General features: G+C 36.2%; 2 protein-coding genes across 2 annotated transcripts; both read left to right on the top strand.

Moving 5' to 3' along the window:
• The first annotated feature begins 922 nt into the window (after nt 1-922).
• On the top strand, nt 923-2,656 carry LOC149227848 (uncharacterized). Its single transcript, XM_089375585.1, has 3 exons — nt 923-1,092; nt 1,190-1,319; nt 1,519-2,656. Exons 1-3 carry the CDS (start codon nt 960-962, stop codon nt 2,414-2,416), a joined length of 1,161 nt encoding a protein of 386 aa, XP_089231711.1. The 5' UTR covers nt 923-959; the 3' UTR covers nt 2,417-2,656.
• A 6,916-nt stretch (nt 2,657-9,572) lies between these two features.
• On the top strand, nt 9,573-11,387 carry LOC149227847 (uncharacterized). The gene is made up of 3 exons (XM_089375584.1): nt 9,573-9,806; nt 9,904-10,033; nt 10,230-11,387. Exons 1-3 carry the CDS (start codon nt 9,674-9,676, stop codon nt 11,125-11,127), a joined length of 1,161 nt encoding a protein of 386 aa, XP_089231710.1. The 5' UTR covers nt 9,573-9,673; the 3' UTR covers nt 11,128-11,387.
• The last annotated feature ends 13,224 nt before the right edge of the window (nt 11,388-24,611 follow it).

Here is a 24,611-nt window from a genome sequence, read left to right as displayed (position 1 = left end):
GTTATTACTAGAGAGTGGAGAGGCTATCAAAATTGCATAGTACAGCCATGCTTATTTTCTAAGTGGAGAGGCTATCAAAATTGCATAGTACAACCATGCTTATTTTCTAAGCGTAGTTGGCAATAAGGTAAGGGGTTTGAACCTTGTGTTTGGTATCCCATAATTAACCCCCAATAAGCATAGTTGGCAATGGGGTAGGGCGTTTGAACCATGTGTTTGGTATCAAATTAAATCGACACAAACAAATAATGGTAGAACAGGTGGTAGATTAGGCAGATCGATGGGTGAGTGACCTAAGGAACTTGAGGACCTATGAGATGAAATTTTCTTGGCCAGCGAAAATGTACTAGGTGATGAAGGCCTTGGTAGACCAAATTGCCACAAAAGGTTAAAATATGGTGTACTTGAAGCCTATTTGAAGGTAAGTTTGAAGCCGTTGTGAAGGGGGTCTTTCGTGTTGGATTATTATTGCATCATGTTATTTACGATATATAGACCTCCCTCACATCTCCCAATTCGTTAAAAGGAAAACACCTCAAATTACATTATTGTAACTTCATCCGTGGGTCTGTGTCTATTTTTACAGCCGCCCTAGCTATTATATTACAGCCGCCCTTCGACCAATTGCAAATGTGACCGAGTCGTTGTAAGATTATTCTGTCATCGTCACCGTCACCGTCTGTCGTGCCGCTGTAGTCCTGGATTGACTAAGCTCGAAAACGACAAAATAGTTTGCAAGCTGTCATATCAGAAGGACGAGCGGTCCAGATGGGCCCCCCGGCACTTTCCTCTCGTTGAACATTTCCATTTCCTGAACAATACCACCGTTGCGGTTTCTTTCCATCGCCTATATAAGAGGAGAGGGAAATGCTAAGCAAGCAAGGATAACTCAATCCGCCGAGTGAGCTTCATATCTAACCAATAATAACACCTGTATAGCTTCACAGCAGCAGGGCACCATGGGCCGAGCTCCTTGCTGTGATAAAATGGGAGTGAAGAAAGGCCCCTGGACTCTAGACGAAGATAAAATACTGGTCGATTACATTACCAAACATGGCCATGGCAACTGGCGTGCACTGCCCAAGCAAGCAGGTCAGTATCATGGATTTATTCGCTTTCAATATGATCAGGATTTTGTGAATGAATAAAAATGGCATGTAAATCTAACTATGGTGGTTTCATGTTTCAGGGCTCCTGCGATGTGGAAAGAGTTGTCGCCTGCGGTGGACGAACTACCTGAGACCCGACATCAAAAGAGGGAATTTTAGTCCAGAAGAGGAAGATCAAGTTATTAAATTGCATGAGCGCATAGGGAATAGGTGAGTTTAGAAATTTATAAATTTCAATATTTGATTAATAGGATTGATGGAACAACTCTTCATAAAAAAATATATAGTTAGAATTCTACTATGATCCAAATTTTCTGTATGATAGTAGATTCCCAATTCTAATTTGAGTGGAATAATGTTTCAGAACTTTACCTGAATCTGAATTAATCCTAATTTTGTTATAACGCAGATGGTCCACTATTGCTTCGTACTTGCCAGGAAGAACCGACAATGAGATCAAGAACGTGTGGAACACCCATTTAAAGAAACGTCTAGCGCGTATGAAAGCCGAGTCGGTTGCAGTCGACGCACAGCCAACGCCTGCGTCTTCCCTGGATCCATCCACTACAGAAATGACGTGCCACGGTTCGAGTCCTGTAAGGTCACAAATACTCTGTAATTCGGTCCCAAGCGCACCATCAGAATGGCAGATCTGTGATCCGATTTATGTTTTGCCAGACCTCTCAGAAGACATAACCTCATCTTCCTACAACATTTGCACTAGTACTATAGATTATCAGAGTACCAGCACTGATTCAACTTTAGATGTGTTTCAGTCTGACAGTATTGATTCTTTAGAACCGGAAATTGATCAGAGTCATCTATCCATTAATACCCTGGATGAGCTTGAATGCCAGCAGCCTTTATCAAAAGATCCCCAAATTTTCATCGGCTATTATCAAAATAATTTCGAAGACTCGGCAGGAGGGTCTGCAATTAGCCATGATGATAAAGAAGAAATGGGCTCCAGTTGGTCTCAGGGCATGAGCTCTGATTGCAACGGAGAAATGATAATAAGCGACGAGAGCTTAAACAGCCGATTGAACCTGCGAGTTGATTCTCCCATGCAGCAATTTTATGGTGCAGAAGTTGATTGGTTTCTTGACCAATCTGAAAACATGAGTGCTGCCATGGATTCGAATCATTTACCTACAAATACCAATCAGCTCTGGGGTACTGATCTCCAGGTTAATGAGGGCATGGATTTCTGGCTAAACATACTAAGACAAGTGGAGCCGTTGCCCTTATTCCAGTTTTCTTCACCTGCTCAGGTTTCATCTCCGATTAATTCTAGTCATCACTGCTGATTCTTTGTCAGCTTCACTGTTCAGACCGATGAGAGTTTACCATAAGTAACCCAGGTTGGATTACCAGTGTACTTTTTTATGGGCTCCATCCGAAATATTATCCGAAAATCGTGATAAGAGTTTAGATTCCTTTGTAAAAAAGGGTTGGTGGGAAAAGGCAGTTTAAGATTCCTATGGAAAAACGCATTGTTGGGAAAAGGCGGTTTATGTATATAGGAAAAATCGAGAAACTTGTTTTGAGTTTGGATTCAATACGTAAAGATTCAGAATTTTATAGCACTGTGTCATGTGCGTGTGAAATGTCCAATTATTTTTTTAGTGAATTAACCTTAAATATAATTTAAATATTTTTTTGTGATGTAATATATTTATTTTATATTGGGTAATGTTTATAGTATTAATATTTGGAAATTAAAAATTTATGGTTTTTATGAAAATATATGTTTGGAAAAATATAAGTTATATAATTTTTATTGGAAATATTTTTTTATGTAATACTTGCAATATTAAAGTTTGAAATTTTAAAATTTATAATTATTATAAAAATGTATGTTTGGAAAAAAATATAAGTTATATAATATTTATTGGAAATATTTTTGATGTAATAGATCTAGTTTATATTGTGTTAATATTTGCAATATTGAAATTTGAAAATTTAATTGATTTGCATTTGATATAAGTAAGAGTATGTTTTAAATAAATTTCATTTATTTTTAATATTGATTACAAGTTTAATTGAGTTCAATATTTATAAATGCTATTACTAAATTAATTCATTTGAAATTATTAAATTTTGAGAATAGGTGTTTATCCCAAGTCAAGTTTAAAGGAAGAATGTTAGTTTCCCCTTAATTTGGTGATAGAGCTATAGATGAATTCATTAGCAATGGTTTGAGGTTTATAGATCCATTATATTTTCCCATAGTATATAATATGATGAAATGAAAAATATATATAATACATATTATTGAGTAATATATAGTTCCACCATCTAAAATATCTAAAGTCAATGGTTAACTAGTTGATGGTTAATGATTGATGTAATTTTATTTGTCATCTACAATATTAAATATAGTGGAGAGATATTTGACACCTTCAAAATAAAAGTCTAAACTGCTCTTTTTAATGTCTAGAAGAATGGACAACAAGTTGGTTCTGTGATAAAGGTTAATTTTGAACCGGGATTTAATATAAATCCTTATACTTACATTTACTTTACATTTTTAATCAAATTGTCAAATAATCTATATAACAGAACTAAAACTTCAAACTTATTAACTAATAAATTTTTATAAAATTATTTTAAGTATATCAAAAATAAATTATTTTATTTCATCAATAAATAATATTGCATAGTAAAAAAATTGAAAAAAAACAATAAATTAAATGATATAAAAAACAAAAAATTATAATAATAAAATATTTATATTCAAAATATAAATATATAATTCTTCAAACAAAAATCAAAACCTGTTAGATAAATTAACTAAATTGAAAAATAATAAAAAAATAAAAATCCAGATAGAATACCATAAAACTCATATCTAAAATCCACTATTCAAATCATTTACCTATTTCCACAAACAAAAATAGGAAACATTATGAGAATTTAAAAGTTTTAATTCTCTTAGAAATTAGTTAACATTAAAAATAGTGTATATCATATTTAAATTTTTTTAATTATATTTAAATAATTATAAATTAAAATAAAAAATAAAAAATATTTTAAATTTATTTATCAAGCAATCTATACCAATCTACTCTCTATCGGTCATGGCTGCGCCCAAAGGAGCCTGTATAAAAATGAAGGAAATCTTTGGAAAATTCCTATGGGGAGGGCCCAAACAGCAAAGGAAATGGGCACTTGTATCGTGGAAAAGCTTGACAAAAAGAAAAGAAGAAGGAGGTCTAGGACTCCGGGACCTAGGCATCCTAAACCAAGTCCTAGGAGCAAAACTGTGGTGGAGGTGGATGAGGGGAGGAAATGATTTATGGAAAAAAATATGGACACAGAAATATAATATGCCTTTAACAACAGAAGATATTCTCAGATTAGAAGAAACTCCAAAAGGGTCTACTATATGGGAATTGGCAAGTCAGAACAGAAACATCATAAACAATTATGCCTTCTGGGAAATAAGGGGAGGAGGTATAGCTAGATTCTGGGAGGAGGAATGGCAACAGAGAGAGAGAATGGACAGCATTCAAGCCTTGCAAAGTACACATCAGAAGGCGGTAAGGGAGGGGCTTGAATATGTAAGAGATTACTGGGGAGAAGGGGAGATAGAAGAGACATGGAGAATATGGAGAAAGCCAGAGGATTGGGATGAAAATATAGATCAAGAGCAGAAAGGGATATTTATAAAAGAATTGGAGTCAAGGAAAATCAAAAATAGGCCAGGGCCGGATATCCTCAGATGGGGAAAGTCCACAAGAGGGACCTTCACAGTCAAAGAAGCCTATTACTTATCCACTCGACAAGAGAGGGAGGGAGAAAATATAGAATGGAAAATAATTTGGAGAAATAAGTGGTGGCCGAAGGTAACTATATTTGCATGGTTAGTTGGAAAAGAAAGAATCCTGACGTGGGACAAGCTACAAAAACGAGGCTTCCAGGGGCCCCTGAGATGCAGCCTGTGTAAACAAGAAAATGAATCTCAGGAACACATCCTGAACTCTTGCCCATTCACTCAGCACCAGTGGAATGAGGTCAGGAAACTCTTTGGAGATTCTAACAGGGACCCCAGGGATATTAAAAAGACCATCTTCCAATGGGGAGAGGGTAATTTTTCGTGTAAGGTAGTAAGGAGAACTTGGAATCTTGCCCTAGGCTTTATTATATGGCTTCTATGGAAGGAAAGAAATCGAAGGATTTTCCTAGATAAAGCTAACCCACCAGAAAAGATATGGGGAGGAATACAAAAATCGATCAGGGAGACGGTTCTGGCTGAGACCTGGGAGGAGGAAGATTGGAGAGCGAACCCCGAGGAAGGTAGAATCCTAGCAAAACTGAACATGGAATATGGCATGGTGTACCCTTTGAAGGAAAGACAACAGAGACCTCAGGCTCAGAGTCCAGAGCAGTTCAGTTATCCGGCGAGAAACTTCATTAAACTGAACTTTGATGGGGCTTCCAAAGGAAACCCAGGGCCGGCAGGCCTTGGAGGTATTTTTAGAGACAGTGAGAGACATACTAGATGGGTGTATGCGGAATGGGGAGGCATAATGACCAACAATGAAGCAGAATTGATGGCTGTATATCAGGGTCTCAGAATAGCAGTAAGGAATGGCTACACAAACCTGGAAATCGAAGGCGACTCTCAGATAGTAGTGGAAATGCTTCGAAATCTCAATAATGGGAAGGATTGGGATCAAGTTGCAAGGAGCTGGAGAACGACAGGGATTATTCAAGATCTGGCAAATATTTTAAAGCGCTTTCAATATAAAATCTTCAACCACGTCAGGAGAAAAGGAAATAAAGCGGCAGACTTTCTTGCAAATTGGGGATGCAAAGAACGGGGAGAAAAGATAGACAACAATTGGTCAACAATGATGAATAAGCCAGGTTTGGAAAACCTTACTACAATAATCACTCAGGATCATAATGAATCCACAGCTCAATAACAAGGACCCACAGAGACCCCCGATCGGGGTGAAAATGGCGGCGAGGAGATCAATTAATATGGTGAGAGCGAAAAATAATGACAGGTCATATGGGATATGGGTAATCATGATGGCAAGCAGGAAGATCTGCAGAGAGGATATAATTCCAAGGCGAGGCAGAGATGAAGTAAAGAAAGGCAGAAGAGGTGGTAGAAATGCTGCAGTGATGGGACATGGGCAAGATGGTACAGAAGACAGACGTGGAGAAGTGGGAGATGATGGAAATAACAGGCGGCAGCGGGAGGTGGTGAAGAGGAATGAGGAGGAGCGGCAAAGGAAAAATCATAAAGGAGAGAAGAGGTGCGAAGGAGAGAATGGGATCACAGCAATTACAGTGAGAGCGCAAGGAGGCAGGGTGGCGAAGACCATAACAGAGCTTAAGATAAAACAGGGAAGGCAGAAAGGTCGACTGCATACCACGAAGAGGAAGAGACGAATGGCAATGGTGAGAAGAACGAGAAAGGAAGTAGCTGAGGAGAGCAGAGACGGAAAGGGACTGGGGAAGAAAGGGAAAAAGATGGAGTCGTGGGAAGCCATGGAGCAATACCAGATAGGCATGGAAGAGACGGAAGACGAAGAGGAAATGTATAACTCTGAACAGGACGAGCGGGAGCGGCCAGGGAAGAGCGTATTGGAGACAGAGGGGCCCCCTAAGGTTGAAATTCAGGAAGAAAGAAAGTATGGAGTAATGAGGGACAGAGGGCGAAGAGCGGGAGGCGACCAGGGTGGCACCTCTGGAATGAAGGATCAGGGTGACAGAATAAAGGAGGATAACAGAGGAAGAACGGGAAGAGGAAGGACCCGTGGCGGTAGAGGGAGAGGAAGACCGGCCGGACAACGGGAGAGCAGTGAGCAAGCCACGGTGGGGAAAAGGAGGTATAGGAAAACTTTAAAGAAAAGGGTACAGTACGCAGAACGAGCCTACAGCGAAAACACAGATGAGGATATCCGGAGAATAATTCAGAGAATGGAGGAGGAAGCCACGCAGGGTCAGTCTGGTTCAGAAATGGAGGACTGGGAATACTTGCTGCCGGATCCGGGAAACACCAGAGGGCGCATGACACTGTACAAACAGGCATTACATGTTTACTGGGTTATGAAGAGACTGTTGGCAAAAGCAATGGAGCAGGTGGCCATGGAGATGGCGGAACTGGCTCAGGGAATTCCTAACATGAAAAAAGAGATACAAAACATGCAGGTAACCCTCATAATGCAGGACAACAAACTGGAAGAGATCAAGCAGCTGATAAGGGAGACCAACTCTGGAATAAAGAAAGAAGGAGACCAGCAGGAGGCAATGGCAGACTGATACATGGAGATAAGTAGAAAATTCTCTAGTTTTTGGTTGTAGAATGTTAGCTCCTAGATTTTGGACACTGTTCATAATGCAGATAAGAACTAGTAGTAATCTGTTTAAATGTCTAGTATACTTAGCTTGGACAAGGAGGCTCAACATTTTTTGTTTCTGGATGGCTGTTAAAAACTTTAGATGGCCAACAGACCCGGTTTCCCCATTTGGGGCGGGTTGAGGCCACCATGTGTATGTAGAGGTTTCAACTCGTTTTAATGAATATGAATGGTCACTCCTTAGCTTACAAAAAAAAAAAAATATTTATCAAGGGTTAAATATTTTAAAATAAATAAAATTTAGTTTAATAAAAAAAGATTATTTATTAATTTTAAATGCATAGTTTAATTTATAAACTAAATAAATTTTTCCATCAAAATTTAATAAAATAATTTCAAAAAAGAATGTGCTTTTTTGTTATTTAAAATGCATATTTGAATATATAAATAGATTTAATATTTCAAATCTTTCATGGGGCACTTGAATTCTACATATTAAACCACTTAAACTTAAATAAAAGTTTTTAAAAAACTTTGTTGGATTTTGGTTAAAATTAACAAAAAATAATGTCATCCAAAAAGTCATTTCATATGATTAGATTTCAAAAAATATACTTTGAATAAAATGATTAACCCAGAATCATATGAGAGAGATAACTCTTAATAGATAGTAAAGATGATTGATAACAACTAATTAGTAATAACAAATAGAAATTTTTTTAAATATCACTATCATAAAATTATTAATGAATGTTGAAACAATAGAGCTCCACCCCAAATTCATTTGACATGGTACACTACAGTTATAAAATTATTAATGAATGTTGAAACAATAGAGCTCCACCCCAAATTCATTTGACATGGTACACTACAGTTATAACAAATGTGAGTGGAGGATGTTAAATATTTGTGGCTAAAGGAAATGGTTAAGGGATTAGAATAAAACATCCCTTCCATATACCACATCATTTAATTAAGATTGTAGTGACAAGGTCATCATTTAATTAAGATTGTAGTGATAAGGTGGTAGACTTTGGAGAAAGTAAAGGGGGTTATTTTAGAGTTCATGTCTTAGGGTTAGATTGTAGTAAGGTGTTATAAGGAAAACTAGATGTTAATGGTAATGACTGAAGTTATTACTAGAGAGTGTAGAGGCTATCAAAATTGTATAGTACAACTATGTTTATTTTCTAAAGCATAGTTGACAACAAGGTAAAGCATAGTTGGCAATAAGGTAAGGTAAGGAGTTTGAACCTTGTGTTTGGTATCCAATAATTAACCCCCAATGAGCACAGTTGGCAATGGGGCAGGGTGTTTGAACCGTGTGTTTGGTATCCAATTGTTAATCCAATGCAATAAAACATGGGAGAATACACAATCTAACCAACTCTGAACTGAAGTGAAAAGTAATGATTATGAATTGTGTAGAATAGCAAGATATGTTCCAAGCCAAAAACGTGTTCCTCCTTGGCTATCCCCTCGATTGTAACGAAGCTATGGAGGACCCGAATACGGTAGTTAAATCGACACATAAACAAATAATGATAGAACATGTGGTAGATTAGGCAGATCGATGGGTGAGTGACCTAAGGCACTTGAGGATTTATGAGATGAAATTTTCTTGGCCAGCGAAAATGTACTAGGTGATGAAGGCCTTGGTAGACCAAATTGCCACAAAAGGTTAAAATATGGTGCACTTGAAGCCTATTTGAAGGGAAGTTTGAAGCCGTTGTGAAGAGGGTCTTTCGTATTGGATTATTATTGCATCATGTTATTTACAATATGTCGACCTCCCTCACGTCTCCCAATTCGTTAAAAGGAAAACACCTCAAATTACATTATTGTAACTTCATCCGTGGGTCTGTGTCTATTTTTACAGCCGCCCGGGATATTATTTTACAGCCGCCCTTCGACCAATTGCAAATGTGACCGAGTCGTTGTAAGGTTATTCTGTCATCGTCACCGTCTGTCGCGCGGCTGTAGTCCTGCATTGACTAAGCTCCGAAAATGACAAAATAGTTTGCAACCTGTCATGTCAGAGGGAGGAGCACCCCATATGGGCCCCTGGGACTTTCCTCTCGTTGAACATTTCCATTTCCTGAACGATACCGCCGCTGCGGTTTCTTTCCATCCCCTATATAAGAGGAGCGCGGAAGTGCTAAGCAAGCAAGGATCACACAAACCGCCGAGTGAACTTCATATCTAACCAATAATAACACCTGTATAGCTTCACAGCAACAGGGCACCATGGGCCGAGCTCCTTGCTGTGATAAAATGGGAGTAAAGAAAGGCCCCTGGGCTCTAGACGAAGATAAAATACTGGTCGATTACATTACCAAACATGGCCATGGCAACTGGCGTGCACTGCCCAAGCAAGCAGGTCAGTATCATGGATTTATTCGCTTTCAATATGATCAGGATTTTGTGAATGAATAAAAAAGGCATGTAAATCTAACTATGGTGGTTTCATGTTTCAGGGCTCCTGCGATGTGGAAAGAGTTGTCGCCTGCGGTGGACGAACTACCTGAGACCCGACATCAAAAGAGGGAATTTTAGTCCAGAAGAGGAAGATCAAATTATTAAATTGCATGAGCTCATAGGGAATAGGTGAGTTTAGAAATTTATAAATTTCAATATTTGATTAATAGGATTGATGGAACAAATTTTCGTAAAAAGTCATATAGTTAGAATTCTACTACGATCCAAATTTTCTGTATAATAGTAGATTCCTTCTAATTTGAGTGGAATAATGTTTCAGAATTTTACCTGAATCTGAATTAATCCCAATTTTGCTATAATGCAGATGGTCCACTATTGCTTCGTACTTGCCAGGAAGAACCGACAATGAGATCAAGAACGTGTGGAACACCCATTTAAAGAAACGTCTCGCGCGTATGAAAGCCGAGTCGGTTGCAGTCGACGGACAGCCAACGCCTGCGTCTTCCCTGGATTCATCCACTACAGAAATAACGTGCCACGGTTCGAGTCCTGTAAGGTCACAAATACTCTGTAATTCGGTCCCAAGCGCACCATCAGAATGGCAGATCTGTGATCCGGTTTATGTTTTGCCAGATCTCTCAGAAGACATAACCTCATCTTCCTACAACATTCGCACTAGTACTATAGATTATCAGAGTACCAGCACTGATTCAACTTTAGATGTGTTTCAGTCTGACAGTATTGATTCTTTAGAACCGGAAATTGATCAGAGTCATATATCCATTAATACCCTGGATGATCTTGAATGCCAGCAGCCTTTATCAAAAGATCCCCAAATTTTCATCGGCGATTATCAAAATAATTTCGAAGACTCGGCAGGAGGGTCTGCAATTAGCCATGATGATAAAGCAGAAATGGGCTCCAGTTCGTCTCAGGGCATGAGCTCTGATTGCGACGGAGAAATGATAATAAGCGACGAGAGCTTAAACAGCCCATTGAACCTGCGAGTTGATTCTCCCATGCAGCAATTTTATGGTGCAGAAGTTGATTGGTTTCTTGACCAATCTGAAAACATGAGTGCTGCCATGGATTCGAATCATTTACCCACAAATACCAATCAGCTCTGGGGTACTGATCTCCAGGTTAATGAGGGCATGGATTTCTGGCTAAACATACTAAGACAAGTGGAGCCGTTGCCCTTATTCCAGTTTGCTTCACCTGCTCAGGTTTCATCACCGATTAATTCTAGTCATCACTGCTGATTGTTTGTCAGCTTCACTGTTCAGGCCGATTAGAGTTTACCATAAGTAGCCCAGGTTGGATTACCAGTGTTCTTTTTTATGGGCTCCATCCGAAATATTATCCAAAAATCGTGATAAGAGATCAGATTCCTTTGTAAAAAAGAGTTGTTGGGAAAAGGCAGTTTAGATTCCTATGGAAAAACGCATTGTTGCGAAAAGGCGGTTTATGTATATAGGAAAAAATCGAGAAACTTGTTTTTAGAGTTTGGATTCAATACGTAAAGATTCAGAATTTTATAGCACTGTGTCATGTGTGCGTGAAATGTCCAATTATTTTTTAAGTGAATTAACATTAAATGTAATTTAAAACAAAAAAAGTCCGAAGTTAAATCTATTTTGAAATAAATTGATTTTCAGTTTAATAATATTTATATTGATTTTTATTTTAATAATGATAATTATAGAATTTAGATTATAAATTAAAAAATACTATTTATTGATTTTATATTACATATGTTTAACATGAACTATATTGGTTGGTTTTAAAAGTCTACTCAATTTTGAAACTGTAATTAATCTTAAAAATATTTATCATTATAAATCACAAAAATTTCAAATCTAATAATCTATTTATTAATTAAAGATATTTACTTCACTTGACCTCCAATTATTTCTAATCCCCACTTCTGATTGTTCATCAGTTTCACAAATGTTTCAGACTAATGGCAGTTTAGCATAAGGAGTTGGATTAGCACTGTACGTTTTAATGGGCTCCATCTGAGATATTTTTAATGGGCTCCATCCGCGATATCCAAAACTCGTGATAAGAGTCTAGATTCCTTTGAAAAAACGAGTTATTGGGAAAATGCAGTTTAAGATTCCTTGGGAAAAAAAAGCGCTGTTGGGAAAAGGCAGTTTATATTTGTGGGAAAAATCGAGAAACTTGTTTTACGAGTTCGGATTCCGTAGGTAAAGATTGAGAATTTTGTAGCACTTCGTTGTGAAATGTTTAATTTATTTATTTTTATATATATCGTTTTTATTTGTCAAAGACGATTTATATTTTTTAAAAACAAATTTTATGGTGTTAAATTTATGTATACAAATTTGATTTTTATTTTTAAAAATAATAATAATTTAGGTTAAAAATTAAAAAAATATATTAATTTTGTATTATATATTTTTTGTTGGATAAAATGGTTTTTAAGTATTTTTTGATTAATTTTAATCAAAATTTGCACATCTCTAAATGATTTTTAAAAATTTGAATTCAAATTATTTAACTCATAGAATTCTAGTATTTTTAGTGTTTTTTCTGGGTACTAAGTCATTTATAAATTCAAAAAAAATATTAAACCAATTATTTATAGATTCAAAAATATATATTAAATAACAAAAAGTCACAATCTTACTTGAAATTGTGTCACCTAAATCTTGTAAAAAGATATAAACTATACCTACTTATTTCTACTACTCAAAATTAATTACTTTAAAAATACTGAAATATCATTTAATTAAAATATTTTTAATAAAACTCAAAATTAAATATTATCATTTCAATTTTTACTACTTTTGTAATTTAAGTACAAATTACAGTAAAATGCTCTAAATACCGCTTTAGTCTTTCATTGCCTTGCTTTAGCAAGGGGAGCAGGCTGCTGCTTTGTTCAGCAGTTAGGTGCGGATTCGGTGTTGACTTTAAAAGTTTTTTTTGTCGGTACGTTAATAAGATTTTGTCGGTACGTTAATATTATTTTCTAATTTTTAGGGGCTAATTTAACGTTATATATATTTTCTATGATTTAGTGAAATGTGTTTGGAGTATGTTTTAATGGTTAATAATTTAAGAGCTTGAAGTATTTGGTAGAGTGGAATTTTTTGGTTCTTAGAAATTACCTATTTGTAATTTAAGATGGTGCAGTTTTTTTTGAATAATTATGATGTGTAAACTTGCATTCATGGATTGCAGCATGTGATGGTTGTGCCCACTGCGAGTTTGACGATTGAGTTATGATAGGTTTTCTCACTGCTTACAAGTTATATATGTTGTAATCTATGGTCCTAGAGTATGTCTTAGAATTGCATCTGTTTGAGTTATGATAGGTTTTCGTCTTAGAATTGAGTGTGCTTGAGTTATGATAGGTTTTCCCACTACTTAAAAATTATATATGTTGTAATCTCTGGGCCTAGAGTATGCCTTAGAAGTCTTTTTGTTTGAAGAGCTTGTCTTTGGCCCAAGATCCAAGGGCATCTCTAAAAAAAACCTACTCCATTACATTCCACTGAGGGGGTCATTTAAAGTGAAGTAGCTTTCCTTGAATAACAATAATGAGTCATTTGCAAGTAGCTGCTAGTGATAATTTTCCCATTACTAATTTGACAACTAAAAGATAACAAATTTTTCCACTATATTATAACTTTAGTTTGATTAAAAATATTTTTTCCTTTAATAAATTCAATATATTAATCACTTAAAAATTAACCGCCAACCAATCATACAATGAGCAGCTAGCTTACGCTGGCCGATATTAACCAATAATACACTCGCCTATAATAGCCAATAATAATTTTCGTGACTGAATTTATTTTTTCAGTCTGTAAACAATATCATTCTGTAATATTATGCATTACAAAAAGCCAACAATTATAATGAATTGATAAGCCATATACACATTGTATATATAGTTTGTATATTACATTGAATCAACCTGAATAATTATATTTCTAGATATGAAAAATGATGTAAAAAGCCAGGAATATGGAAATAACGTGCCCATATTCTGCCCTTAAAAATGTGTAAAGCGTGGTTGACTGAGTGCTATTCTGCATACGTTAAGGTCGGTTTTGTATCAACGATCTGAAGTCTCTTTTGACAAAAATGGTCACTGTCCAAGAAGCGGAGGCTCCAAGGCTGCGTCATAAGTCCACCGTCGCCTTAATCTGCCCCACGCCTTTCCCCACTCAGGTGGAAGATATCTTTGGACTGGTTATTCAATAGCCGTTTTAATTGAATGTGGCCCTATTATGTATCTGTTACAATATTTAATATCAAAATAATAATAATGATGATAGAGACACATTCTATTTTTGTGTATAGGGTGCATTCTATTTTCCTAAAAGATAATATATATGTATGTGGTCGTATGATACACGCATCCAACTTTGATTTGTCTGTACTCAAATCTTGTGATTACTTAATGAATAGGGTTGGCCAATGGATAAGTACATGAACCTACTTCCATTTATATATCTTTACAGAGGAAGGTTGATGCTATTGAGTTGAGAAGTTACTTTTATATTAAAAAAATTTGTAATTTTTTCCTTCGTAAATAATTATAGAATTTCTGTTGGTATTTAAGAAAAATAATAATAATAAAAAATATTTTAAAGATAATAGTAACTAAAATATTTTTATATTTATATAAAATATAAAAGTTTTTTTTTTCCGAAGAAAAATGCCGAACTTTTCTATTAGTAAAATAAAAAAGTTACAATCAGATGAGTGAACATTCAACAGAATTCTGCTTGAGGCAGATAGATAACAATCCTCCTCTGTGATGCCATCAAACATGTCTTTAACAAAAACTAAAAGTTCTCCTGAACTCGGCCTGAACAGCCATACCAAAATATAGTCAAATCTGTCTCAGTGTATCTGGGTCTCCTTTTTTAAAGGAAAACAACCCTTTGAGTATGCATAATAACAAGGATGTCTCTCGTGCTTCTTCATATTGAAAAGAGATGAACAGAAAAAGGAAAGGACACAAGCTTTCATGTGCTGCCAGTACCAGATAAAAGTCCATTTGTACCTGGAGCATTTACAGACATATTCAAAAAAGTATTATGTGTAAGGGGGAAGATCCGACACACGGATCTGGTCCTGAAACTGCTCTGTTATCCTCCACGAACCCAAAACCTGTTGCAAACCTGCTTTAGAATACCTGTCTGCCTCTTCATTTTTGTCCCTGTAAATATGTTCAATGGAGAAAACATTAAAATAAAACTTTAGATTTTGAATTTCTTCTAACAGTGGCATCAACATATAATTCCGGCATCTATATTTCCCATTGACCCAGTTTACAACATTTAAAGAGTCTCCAAAAATCTGAACTGTGAGGATATTTCTATGAATGAGCCAGCAAAGGAGAAGTTTTAAGGCTGATAATTCTGCAAAATTGTTTGTGCCCATCCCAAGACCCACTGAGGCTTTTAGCGAGTGTAAGGGGCTTAGATGAATAATAATTCCGGCTCCAGTGGAGTTGTTTTGGGCTGCCCCGTCAAAGAAAGCCCAGGGGATGCCTTCTCTGATAAGGATTTCCTTCCGCTGGTTCAAGGTTGAAGGACCTTCCGGCTCAGGAATGCTGGCAAGAATGGCTGAACTTTGTATTGCAATTACTTCCGCTGGAGTGGCTTTATCTTTAAAGATGCTTCGATTCCGGGCAATCCAAATGCCCCAGCAAAGTATAGGAGGGAGGTTCCTCAGGTTCTTCTCAGGGTAGTGGGTCCACCAGTATTCCCAAGCAGAAGAGAGGTCTTCCCCTTCCCATCTTACGTTAATGTTCAATAGCTTTTTTGTTTCATCCCAGACTTGTCTTGTAAAGGAGCAGGCCAAAAATAAGTGAGGGATGGATTCAGAGGCTGCAAAACATAATGGGCATCTACTCGGTCCCTGCTTGAAGCGAGCTTGAAGAATTTCCCAAGAAGGAATCTTGTTTTTTAAGGCACACCAGAGAAAGATTCTGGCTTTTTTGGGGCACTTCAGTTTAAACAAAAGCTTTTCCCACCAAGCAGGAGGATCCCATCCCTTTCTCTTCATCAGGAAGTTATAACCAGCCTTTGGGGAGTAGTGACCTGACTCAGCATGAGCCCAAACCAGGGAGTCTGGTTTGTCCTTTAATCTGACATTTGATCGTTTGAGTTCCTGAATGAAAACCCGCCACTCGATTCTCCAAATGGGATCAATGCCCAGGTCCTCTTCTGATTTCCATGCCTGTCCCCAGATGGAAGATAGCTCCATGTTTGCTATCTGATTTAAACTTTTGATTCCTTTTGCGTCTAGATGAGCGAGAAGACCAGGTGATAAGGCAAAAAGGTCGTTGCACCCTACCCACGGATCCTTGCCAATCCGCAGATTTTCTCCATTCCCCACCTGCCATGCTAAACCTTGTTCAATTATTTTAAAAGCCTCTGTAGTGGCCTTCCAAATAACAGAGCAGTTTCTACCTTTTTTGTTTGGACTCCTAATCCAGTCTTCAAGCGGAACTGGATCAATATATTTTCTTTTGACAACTCTAGTCCAAAGGTTCTCCGCATTTATAATTCGCCATCCTGATTTTGCTGCCAAAGATTGACTGAAATCAACGAGATGCTTAACTCCCCAACCTCCCCACTCCTTTGGTCTAGCAATCTTATCCCAAGCTACCCAGGGAAGCACTGAGTCCTCCTTAGATCCAGACCACAGAAATCTGCTACATATCTGCTTGATTTTATGAAGGATCCCTTTGGGAATCCAAGTCAGAGCAGCCCAAAAAACCGGAATGGCCTGAAGAACAGAATTTACCAGAGTCAGTCTTCCAGCCCTTGATAACCACTTGAAGCTCCAATGGGATATCCTTTGTTCAATTTTTGCCACCAACCAATTCCAATCCTGCTTTCGGTATGAAGACGGTTTTAGCCAAAACCCAAGATACTTGAAAGGTCGTTCCATATTGCAGATTTCAAAAGGCAAGTAGGATGTGATCAAAGTCTCCTCTTGCCTGTTGAAGCCTTCCATGATTAAATGAGACTTCCTGGGATTGATTTGAAGCCCTGTAGCTTTCAGAAACAGATCAAGAATGTCTTTAAGCTCTTTTATTTCATTTATATTCCCATTTGTGAATAGTAAAATATCATCAACAAATAGGAGATGAGTTATGAAAAAATTTACAGCAACTTCCAAACCTGTGATCAAACCTGATCTCTTGGCTTTTGAAATCAATCTACTGAGTCCTTCAGCAGCCAGGAGGAAGAGTAAAGGAGAAAGAGGGCATCCTTGTCTCAAACCTCGTTGGCTTTTGAAAAATTGGGAGGCAGCCCCATTTATCAAAACAACAAAACTTACATTTGAAATGCACCCCATGATCCAATTTATAAACTCCACCTTAAAACCAAGGTGAGTCAATAACAGTCTGAGATACGACCAGCTGATCCTGTCATAGGCTTTGGAAAGATCAATTTTTAGCACCGCCCCTTTCTTTTTTGCTTGTCTGATACTGTGGATGGTTTCCTGGGCCACCCCTATAGCTTCATGAATTTGCCGACCGTCCAGGAAGCCAAATTGTTCGTTGGAAATACATACAGATAGAATAGGTTTCAGGCGAACCGCAATGATTTTTGCTATAATCTTGTATATGGTATTGCAAAGAGAAATAGGTCTGAAATCTTCAAAAGATTCCGGGTCCTCTTTTTTCGGGATGAGGGCAATGAAAGTTGAATTAAAAGGGCCATAGATTTCTCCTTTCTTCCTTGACTCCTCCACAACTTCTGTAAGCTCTTCTCCAATAGATTCAAAAAAGTGAGAAAACAGCTCTATGGTCCAGCCATCCGGTCCCGGGCTTTTGTCTTTTGGCATTGATTTTATAATACATTCTACTTCCTCCTTATTCACTTCCCTAAAGAGATTTTCGGCTTCCTCCCCCTCCACGAACCGAGGGAAAGCTTGGGCTGTTCTGATAATTTCAGCTAATGAGATCCCCCCAGGGTCAGCAAAAAGGGATTGAAAGTGGTTCTTTCCCAAGTTTGATACAGCCTCAAAAGAAGAAAACTCCCTTCCTTCAGGGTCCTTCAACTTCCATATAGTATTTGCATTTTTCCGGCCCTTTGCATAATTATGGAAAAATTTTGTATTTTCATCCCCCGCTTTCAACCAAATAGCCCTACTTTTCAACCTCCACTCCTCTTCTCTGTCCAGCAAAATCTTTGCTCTACTCTTTTCTAAAGCCAGGATTCTTTCTTTCGACTCCTGGGATACATAAGCATCAGCTTCAGGATCTTCTAACACACTTAGGGCCTCGTCAATTTTGACCAGCTCCTCGTTTTGTTTTCGCCTTCTGGCTGAGGCCCATTCAATGGTTGCTCTCTTAAGCCTTTTTAAATTCTCCATAAAGTGAGCTCCTTTGTTTTCCGGAGGATTAGGGCCCGGATGCCTCCAGGTATTCCTGAAAAGCTGATGAAAAGACTCCTCCTGAAGCCAAGTGGCATTGAATTTGAATGGTGAAGCCGGCTTTGGAGGGGGCTTTGAGAATTCAAGGAATATGGGAAAATGGTCCGAATTTCCCCCTTCACCCACCCATTGTCTGAACAGAGGAATATATGAAGCCAACGATTCATTGATGAGAAAGCGATCCAATCTCTTTGCAATTCTCTCCTCTCCCGTTCTTCTGTTTCTCCAAGTCGGTTTAGCCTTTATGATATTTACATCAATCAGATTATGAGTCTGAAGAGCTTTTGAGAAAAAATCTGACAAAGGGTCTTCCCTCGCAGAGGGCCCCCAAGCTTCAGCGATCCCCAAAGAGAAATTTAAATCTCCCCCTATTATCAGATTTTTGTTTTTTAACAGTTCTTTTGAAAGAAAGTCATTCCAAAAAGTGACCCTACCCTGACAGGGTCCATACACATTGATAAACAGAAAAGGCTGATCAAACTCAGGAGAAAGGATCTCCATACCTAGAACATGGGGCAGACCCCAGAAATTTAAAACCTTAAATCTTCCTTCCTTAAAACCAATAGCAAGACCGCCAGAGTGACCAGAAGCATCTAGTGCTGTGAATACCCAACCCGGAAAAAAAGAGCGAAGGATGGATTCGACTTCAGCACTTTTGCCCAGAGTTTCCTGGAGGAAGACTATATCCGGGTTATGACGAGAGATTAAATCTTTCAGAGCTAGTTTTTTGGGTTTACTAGCTAAACCCCTACAATTCCAAGAAAGACAGATCATTTGATAACCGTCTCAGGGGTTTTAGCTGCTCTAAGCGCCCCAGGAATCGACATTTGTTTTCCATCAGCCACATCAAATTTTGCCTTAACTTGGGCTTTAGATAAAAAAGATTTCCGCCCTCTACCTTTCTTTAAGAGACCCTTAGACGTCTCAGTACTAAGACCACCCACCGTCTCCAGGACATCATGAGAGCAAGCAGGTCTCTTATTGTGAGATCTGAGGTTATAGTGTCGGACAGGAGAAGAACTACCCATATCCTGACTCATCTTAGGGATATCCTCACAGTTCAGTTTTAAAGAAGGAATAGCTTCTGAAAGGGATTCAATGTTTTGCAGAGTATCATCATAATTTGATGCCATAGGGAAATCCGAAGATATACCACCGATAAATGATTCGGAATTTAAAGAGAAATTGAGTGGAGAAGACTGCATACCGGTTGGAACGTCCTCAGGAGGGACGGCCGGAACATCCAAAGTATTTTCCTTGAGGGACTGGTCATCTGCATCTCGAGCCGGAATCCCTTCCTCCCGCAGCACGCCCTCTTCCGACTGGGGAGCATGTTCTTCTTTCTGATGTTCTGCTTCTGTGCTGTTCGCCTCCACCGGTTCCTCGGTTTTCCTCAGAAAACCCTCCCATTCCTCTTCTTTACTCTTCGTCTTCCTTCTTCTTTTTCCCAATGGGCAGTCCCTTGCCAAATGCCCGTACTCATGACAATGGTGGCATCTGAAGGGAAGGAGTTCATAATCCAAGGTCTGCTCGTAAACATAATCCTTATACTGCAACGTGACCGATTCTGCAAGTCCTTCCTTCGGATTAAGCCTTACAAGAATCCTCGCCACCGCTCTTTCAAAAGTATGAAGGAAGGATCTATCAGCATCCAGATAAGTGCCCAAATGGTTCCCAATAGACATAAAGACTGAATCCACCCATAAGAAAGGAGGTAAATTTGGAGCCCTAACCCATACGGGGAATTCGTCTACCTTCTCCTTTGAAGCATCGAACAGAGGAGACCATCTTTTAAAGAAGACAGGCCGATTCCCGAACGCCCAGTTTCTCCCTTCGACCCATTCCATTGCTTCCTTACTGTCGAATTTTACCATGAACCAACCCTTTACCAATGTGGCGGTCCTGAAAGAATTTGTCGGGGTCTCCAGCATAAAATATAAAAGTTTGAAAGCAATTTTTTATTTATTTTATTTAGAACTGTTTTATATAATTTTATTTAAAGAAATGTAATTTTTTGCATTATATATATATATATATATATATATATATATATATATATATATATATATGATGATGATGTTGTTTAATTTCCAATAATATAATTTGGTTTATTGGACTTTAAGAAAGTTAAAGAAGTCATTAAAGTTTTTATAGAATTCTATTTTTGTGCCCCAAAAGCTTTTGGAGAGGCATACCTAAATCATCATAGTTTTGATGAGAGAAATTGTAAGATATATTTTGAAAGTGAGAGGACAAGAGAAAATATTTTTCATCTACAATCATCTTAATGTCACAAGAATGTTAAGTTTTTTCAACCCATGATACTTTATAAATTGTTCAACACCACCATGGGATTTGTGAGAGTTTCTCCTTATTTTGGAATGGTGATTTTCTTCTTTACATTATATATATATATATATATATATATATATATATATATATATATATATATATATATATATATATATATATATATATATATATATATATATATATATATAGATATAGATATAGATATAGATATAGATATAGATATAGATATAGATATATATATTTGCTCTTCTAGATTAGGGTTGATAACCTCTTTATGAGGCCATCCTTATGCCAATTCCAAATTCCAGAATAATTTAGAGAGTCAATTTTTTGACATCAGTCATGTTTGTCTTATTTATGAAATATTCCATATTTTACAATCAAGTTATGGAGTCAATTTTTTGACATCAGTCATGTTTGTCTTATTTATGGAATATTCCATATTTTACAATCAAGTTATGGTGAGGCTCCTTACAGTACAGTAATTCTCTCTTAACCTCTAATTATTTTTGGCACCACAATTTTTTGTTTAATTTAGATATAATAATATGCTTAATGTTCTCATTGCTCTATAGAGTAGTATCTTCATTTAGACCCCAATGATTTAACCAAGACTTGGCATCCTTGTTCGAACTTAGCTTAAGCCACATATGGTTTTATCTATAGTTTGAAGCAATGTTAGGAAGTCATTTTCATCTCTTTTGTTAACCTTGGTCATGTATATTAGATACCTATTCTTAGTTGTTCTCTTGATGGGGGAGAGGCTAACTTTTATGAGGAGAGAATATGTTGTATTTCTTTTGATTATGAGATTAAAAGTTAGAAAATACTTATGGAGTTGTTCTATCACTCTCCCTAGTTTTTTAAATATGTTGCAACTACAAACTTTAGAACCAAAAAAGATAACATGAGTAACAAGAATTTAAAAGAGGAGTTTAATCTTATCCCATAAACAAAGGTCTCTTGATTATGATTAATTGTTTTCAGGCCCATAATAAGCTTTGCACCCTTCATTTTTCCTTTTCTCAATGTTAGATCTAGTTGAGCTTTTGATGGAGATAGAATTCATTTATCTTAACTCTAAATCTATTAGCTAGGATCAAATCCTTTGAGGTGAAAATATTTTTAAATTAAAAAAATGAGGAAAAGTTTATGCCTCGAGAGATTTGATCCCTTTCGATGCATATTAGATCTGAATTTAAGATGGATCTATATTAGTTTAATTGTTTCCCTCAACAAAAACCGTGTTTATAAGTTTCTCAGGTTTGATGATATATATATTTATGAATTCCACAAAGAAAATTATGCATAACATAGTAATAAAAGAAAGAGTACACTAATTACATAAGAAAGTGAATTATTTATGCATTTTCTTAGACTGAAAGTAAAAAAATGGATATATTAGGTAGTGGGAGATAATATGGAGATGAAATTGTTCAATGGTAATTTTTCTTGTGTGGTAGATAAAGGGTTTCTTATTGTTAGTGCAATGTTTATTAGAAAAATATATAAAGTAGTTATCTCATTTTTATTTATGAGAGAGAAAAGAGTTAATTCAAGTTGAAGCATTCTTTTACTCCCAATTTTTAGGAATTGAGGTTTATATGAGACATTTCTCCTTTTTATCTTTCTTGTAAATCAAGCTTCAATTTGGGGTTCAAAATGTTTTTTTACTCAAAAGTCACCTAAAGTTCATAGGATCATGGATGATGGGGAACGACCATATATAATCCCTACCCCTACCTTACTAAAATAACCCACCTAAAATAGAACCACTTTAAATGACTTTTGTTCGTGCACACATAAGTTGTATTTAAATTAAATAGTGTCGGGAATTTAGATCTAAGATTTATTAATATCCTCCTCTTTGTCCGTTATTTGTATTTGTTGCACTAGGAGGTACCACAAACTCCATCCCAATTTACTCATGACTTCTAGTGCTCCTTTGTTGTTCTCATATCCATCAACTATTCCCCAAGGCCTAAGTCAATTAGATCATATTGATTTTTTTCTTTATATGATTTGTGAATATACTTTTTAATTTTAATTAGCACAATGTTGAACACTTTATGCTATAATTTTCCTTTGGCTTGTAAATATTAATCAATGCCTACATGCCACCCTATTAATTTGATAGAGTATTTTGTTGCTCTTGTTTAGTAGACCATTTCCTTACACTACATTATATAAAATAATAGGAGAAAAAACCAAGAGTAATTAGGAACCCTCTAGCAAAGGATGCCAACCATTCTTTCCTATAACTAATCCATGTTTTACTAAAATATCCCACTAAACTTTAGATTCGTAGTCTCAATTGATTGGTTAATGTTAGATGCATTTGAGTTTTATTGAACTCTCAACATCAATAGAGAATTTGCATTATTATAGAATGATTATTTTTTTTGCTTAATTGATTTATTAAATTTAGACACATTTCATGTTTTGTTGAGCTACATCAACACATAACCATTGTTAGGTAACTAGTATGAATCAAATCCACTTCCGTCCTGTCTCCACATTTTTACAGTCATAGCCCATTTTCTTCAAAGATAACCAACATCCAGTTGATGTTATATTTCTATTTTTTGGTCTATGTTATTTAGTTTACACCAAAAGCCATCACCATTGTTGTCTTAAGCAATATAGGAGCCTATTTGTTTTCATGTGTTCACAGATTTGTTTCCAATCTTATCATCACTTTTAATAGCTCATATCCACATCCCTTAATAATAGTAAGGACAAAAAGATTGTTTCCTTAATGTATAAAACAAGGAAGGATACTTCAAGCTATAAGAATAACCATTGTAAAAGAAATAATTCATTAAAATTTCTATTCACATGATCATGTACAAAATCTTGATATATAATAACAAAATATTCTTCACGCATGGATCCATTTATCCACCCAAGAGAATGTTATGTCTCAAAATATGTTTTAAAGATAAATATTAACATATCACTATTCTTAGAATTTCAACGTTTTGATCATCGATTACTCTTAATTTCCAAACCATGACCATAGTGTAAAATATTTAGAATGGGTATAATAAGATATATATATATATATAAACAAAACAAAATGGTAGATTTATTGAATTCCCCTTCAAAGTGTTGCATATATTAGATAAGACATCCATTTAGACCAAAATTCAACTATTCATGACATTTTACAATGTTGCAATTGAATGGATAACTTTAGCAATAATACCTAGATAATTGATTTCTTATAGTTTTCCAAGAAATATTAAAGCAAGAATATTTGAGTCCCTGACATGTTCCAAAATTGGCATCATTTTATACCATATTTTCCCTACTGCTAACCCTTATTTGTTTAGTAATACCTATACATTGTATTAATCCATTATTGTGCTTGATTTAGACTTACTTTATTTTCACTAAATTTCTTTAGTGTTTAGTGAATTTATGATTAAACATTAGAAAAATATCATACTTGCATTTTCCTTTAAGTTAATCTGCACAGACGATGTTCCGGAGAAGTTGTTGTGTAGCTTGTGATATTTCCACGGGGTGTATTTCAGTTGCAACTGCTACAACATTGATTTCTAGTTGTTGCAACACCATTGCTACAACATAATTGCTGCAATACAATCACATAGATACTACATCATAGTTTCTACAACACCATTCCTATAACATAGTTATTGTAAAGTAGTCGCATAGTTGTTGCAACACCTTTGTACAATTATTTCAACACCCCTACACAATTGTTGCAATGCAATCACATAGTTTATATATCACAAAAGAAACAACACCCACATAGAAGTTGCAACATAAGCACTATCACCTAACATTAGAACCATGAACCAACACCAGAGCCATGACCCATTACAACTATAAGCCATAATGTTACATATTTTTCATTTCTCTATGTAAGAATCATGGATACATACAACACTAATGTTAATATAAGAAACAAAAAAAATATAGAAATAATTTTTCAAATGCAAGACAAAATATTAGTGTGAGTGGTCAA

The sequence above is a fragment of the Pinus tabuliformis genome, chromosome J (assembly GCF_031772625.1).
Source record: "Pinus tabuliformis cultivar Carrire ecotype Pingquan chromosome J, CPIR1, whole genome shotgun sequence".
In the NCBI taxonomy this organism is placed as follows: domain Eukaryota; kingdom Viridiplantae; phylum Streptophyta; class Pinopsida; order Pinales; family Pinaceae; genus Pinus; species Pinus tabuliformis.
The sequence above is the reverse complement of the archived record's forward strand: the minus strand, read 5'-3'. Positions and strand labels throughout refer to the sequence as shown.

Excerpts from the sequence above, each read along its gene's own strand:
- LOC149227848 (XM_089375585.1), top strand. The coding sequence starts at position 960 with ATGGGCCGAGCTCCTTGCTGTGATAAAATGGGAGTGAAGAAAGGCCCC. Across the intron at positions 1,093-1,189 it reads TGCACTGCCCAAGCAAGCAG|GGCTCCTGCGATGTGGAAAG; the intron begins GTCAGTATCATG and ends TTCATGTTTCAG. Across the intron at positions 1,320-1,518 it reads CATGAGCGCATAGGGAATAG|ATGGTCCACTATTGCTTCGT; the intron begins GTGAGTTTAGAA and ends GTTATAACGCAG.
- LOC149227847 (XM_089375584.1), top strand. The coding sequence starts at position 9,674 with ATGGGCCGAGCTCCTTGCTGTGATAAAATGGGAGTAAAGAAAGGCCCC. Across the intron at positions 9,807-9,903 it reads TGCACTGCCCAAGCAAGCAG|GGCTCCTGCGATGTGGAAAG; the intron begins GTCAGTATCATG and ends TTCATGTTTCAG. Across the intron at positions 10,034-10,229 it reads CATGAGCTCATAGGGAATAG|ATGGTCCACTATTGCTTCGT; the intron begins GTGAGTTTAGAA and ends GCTATAATGCAG.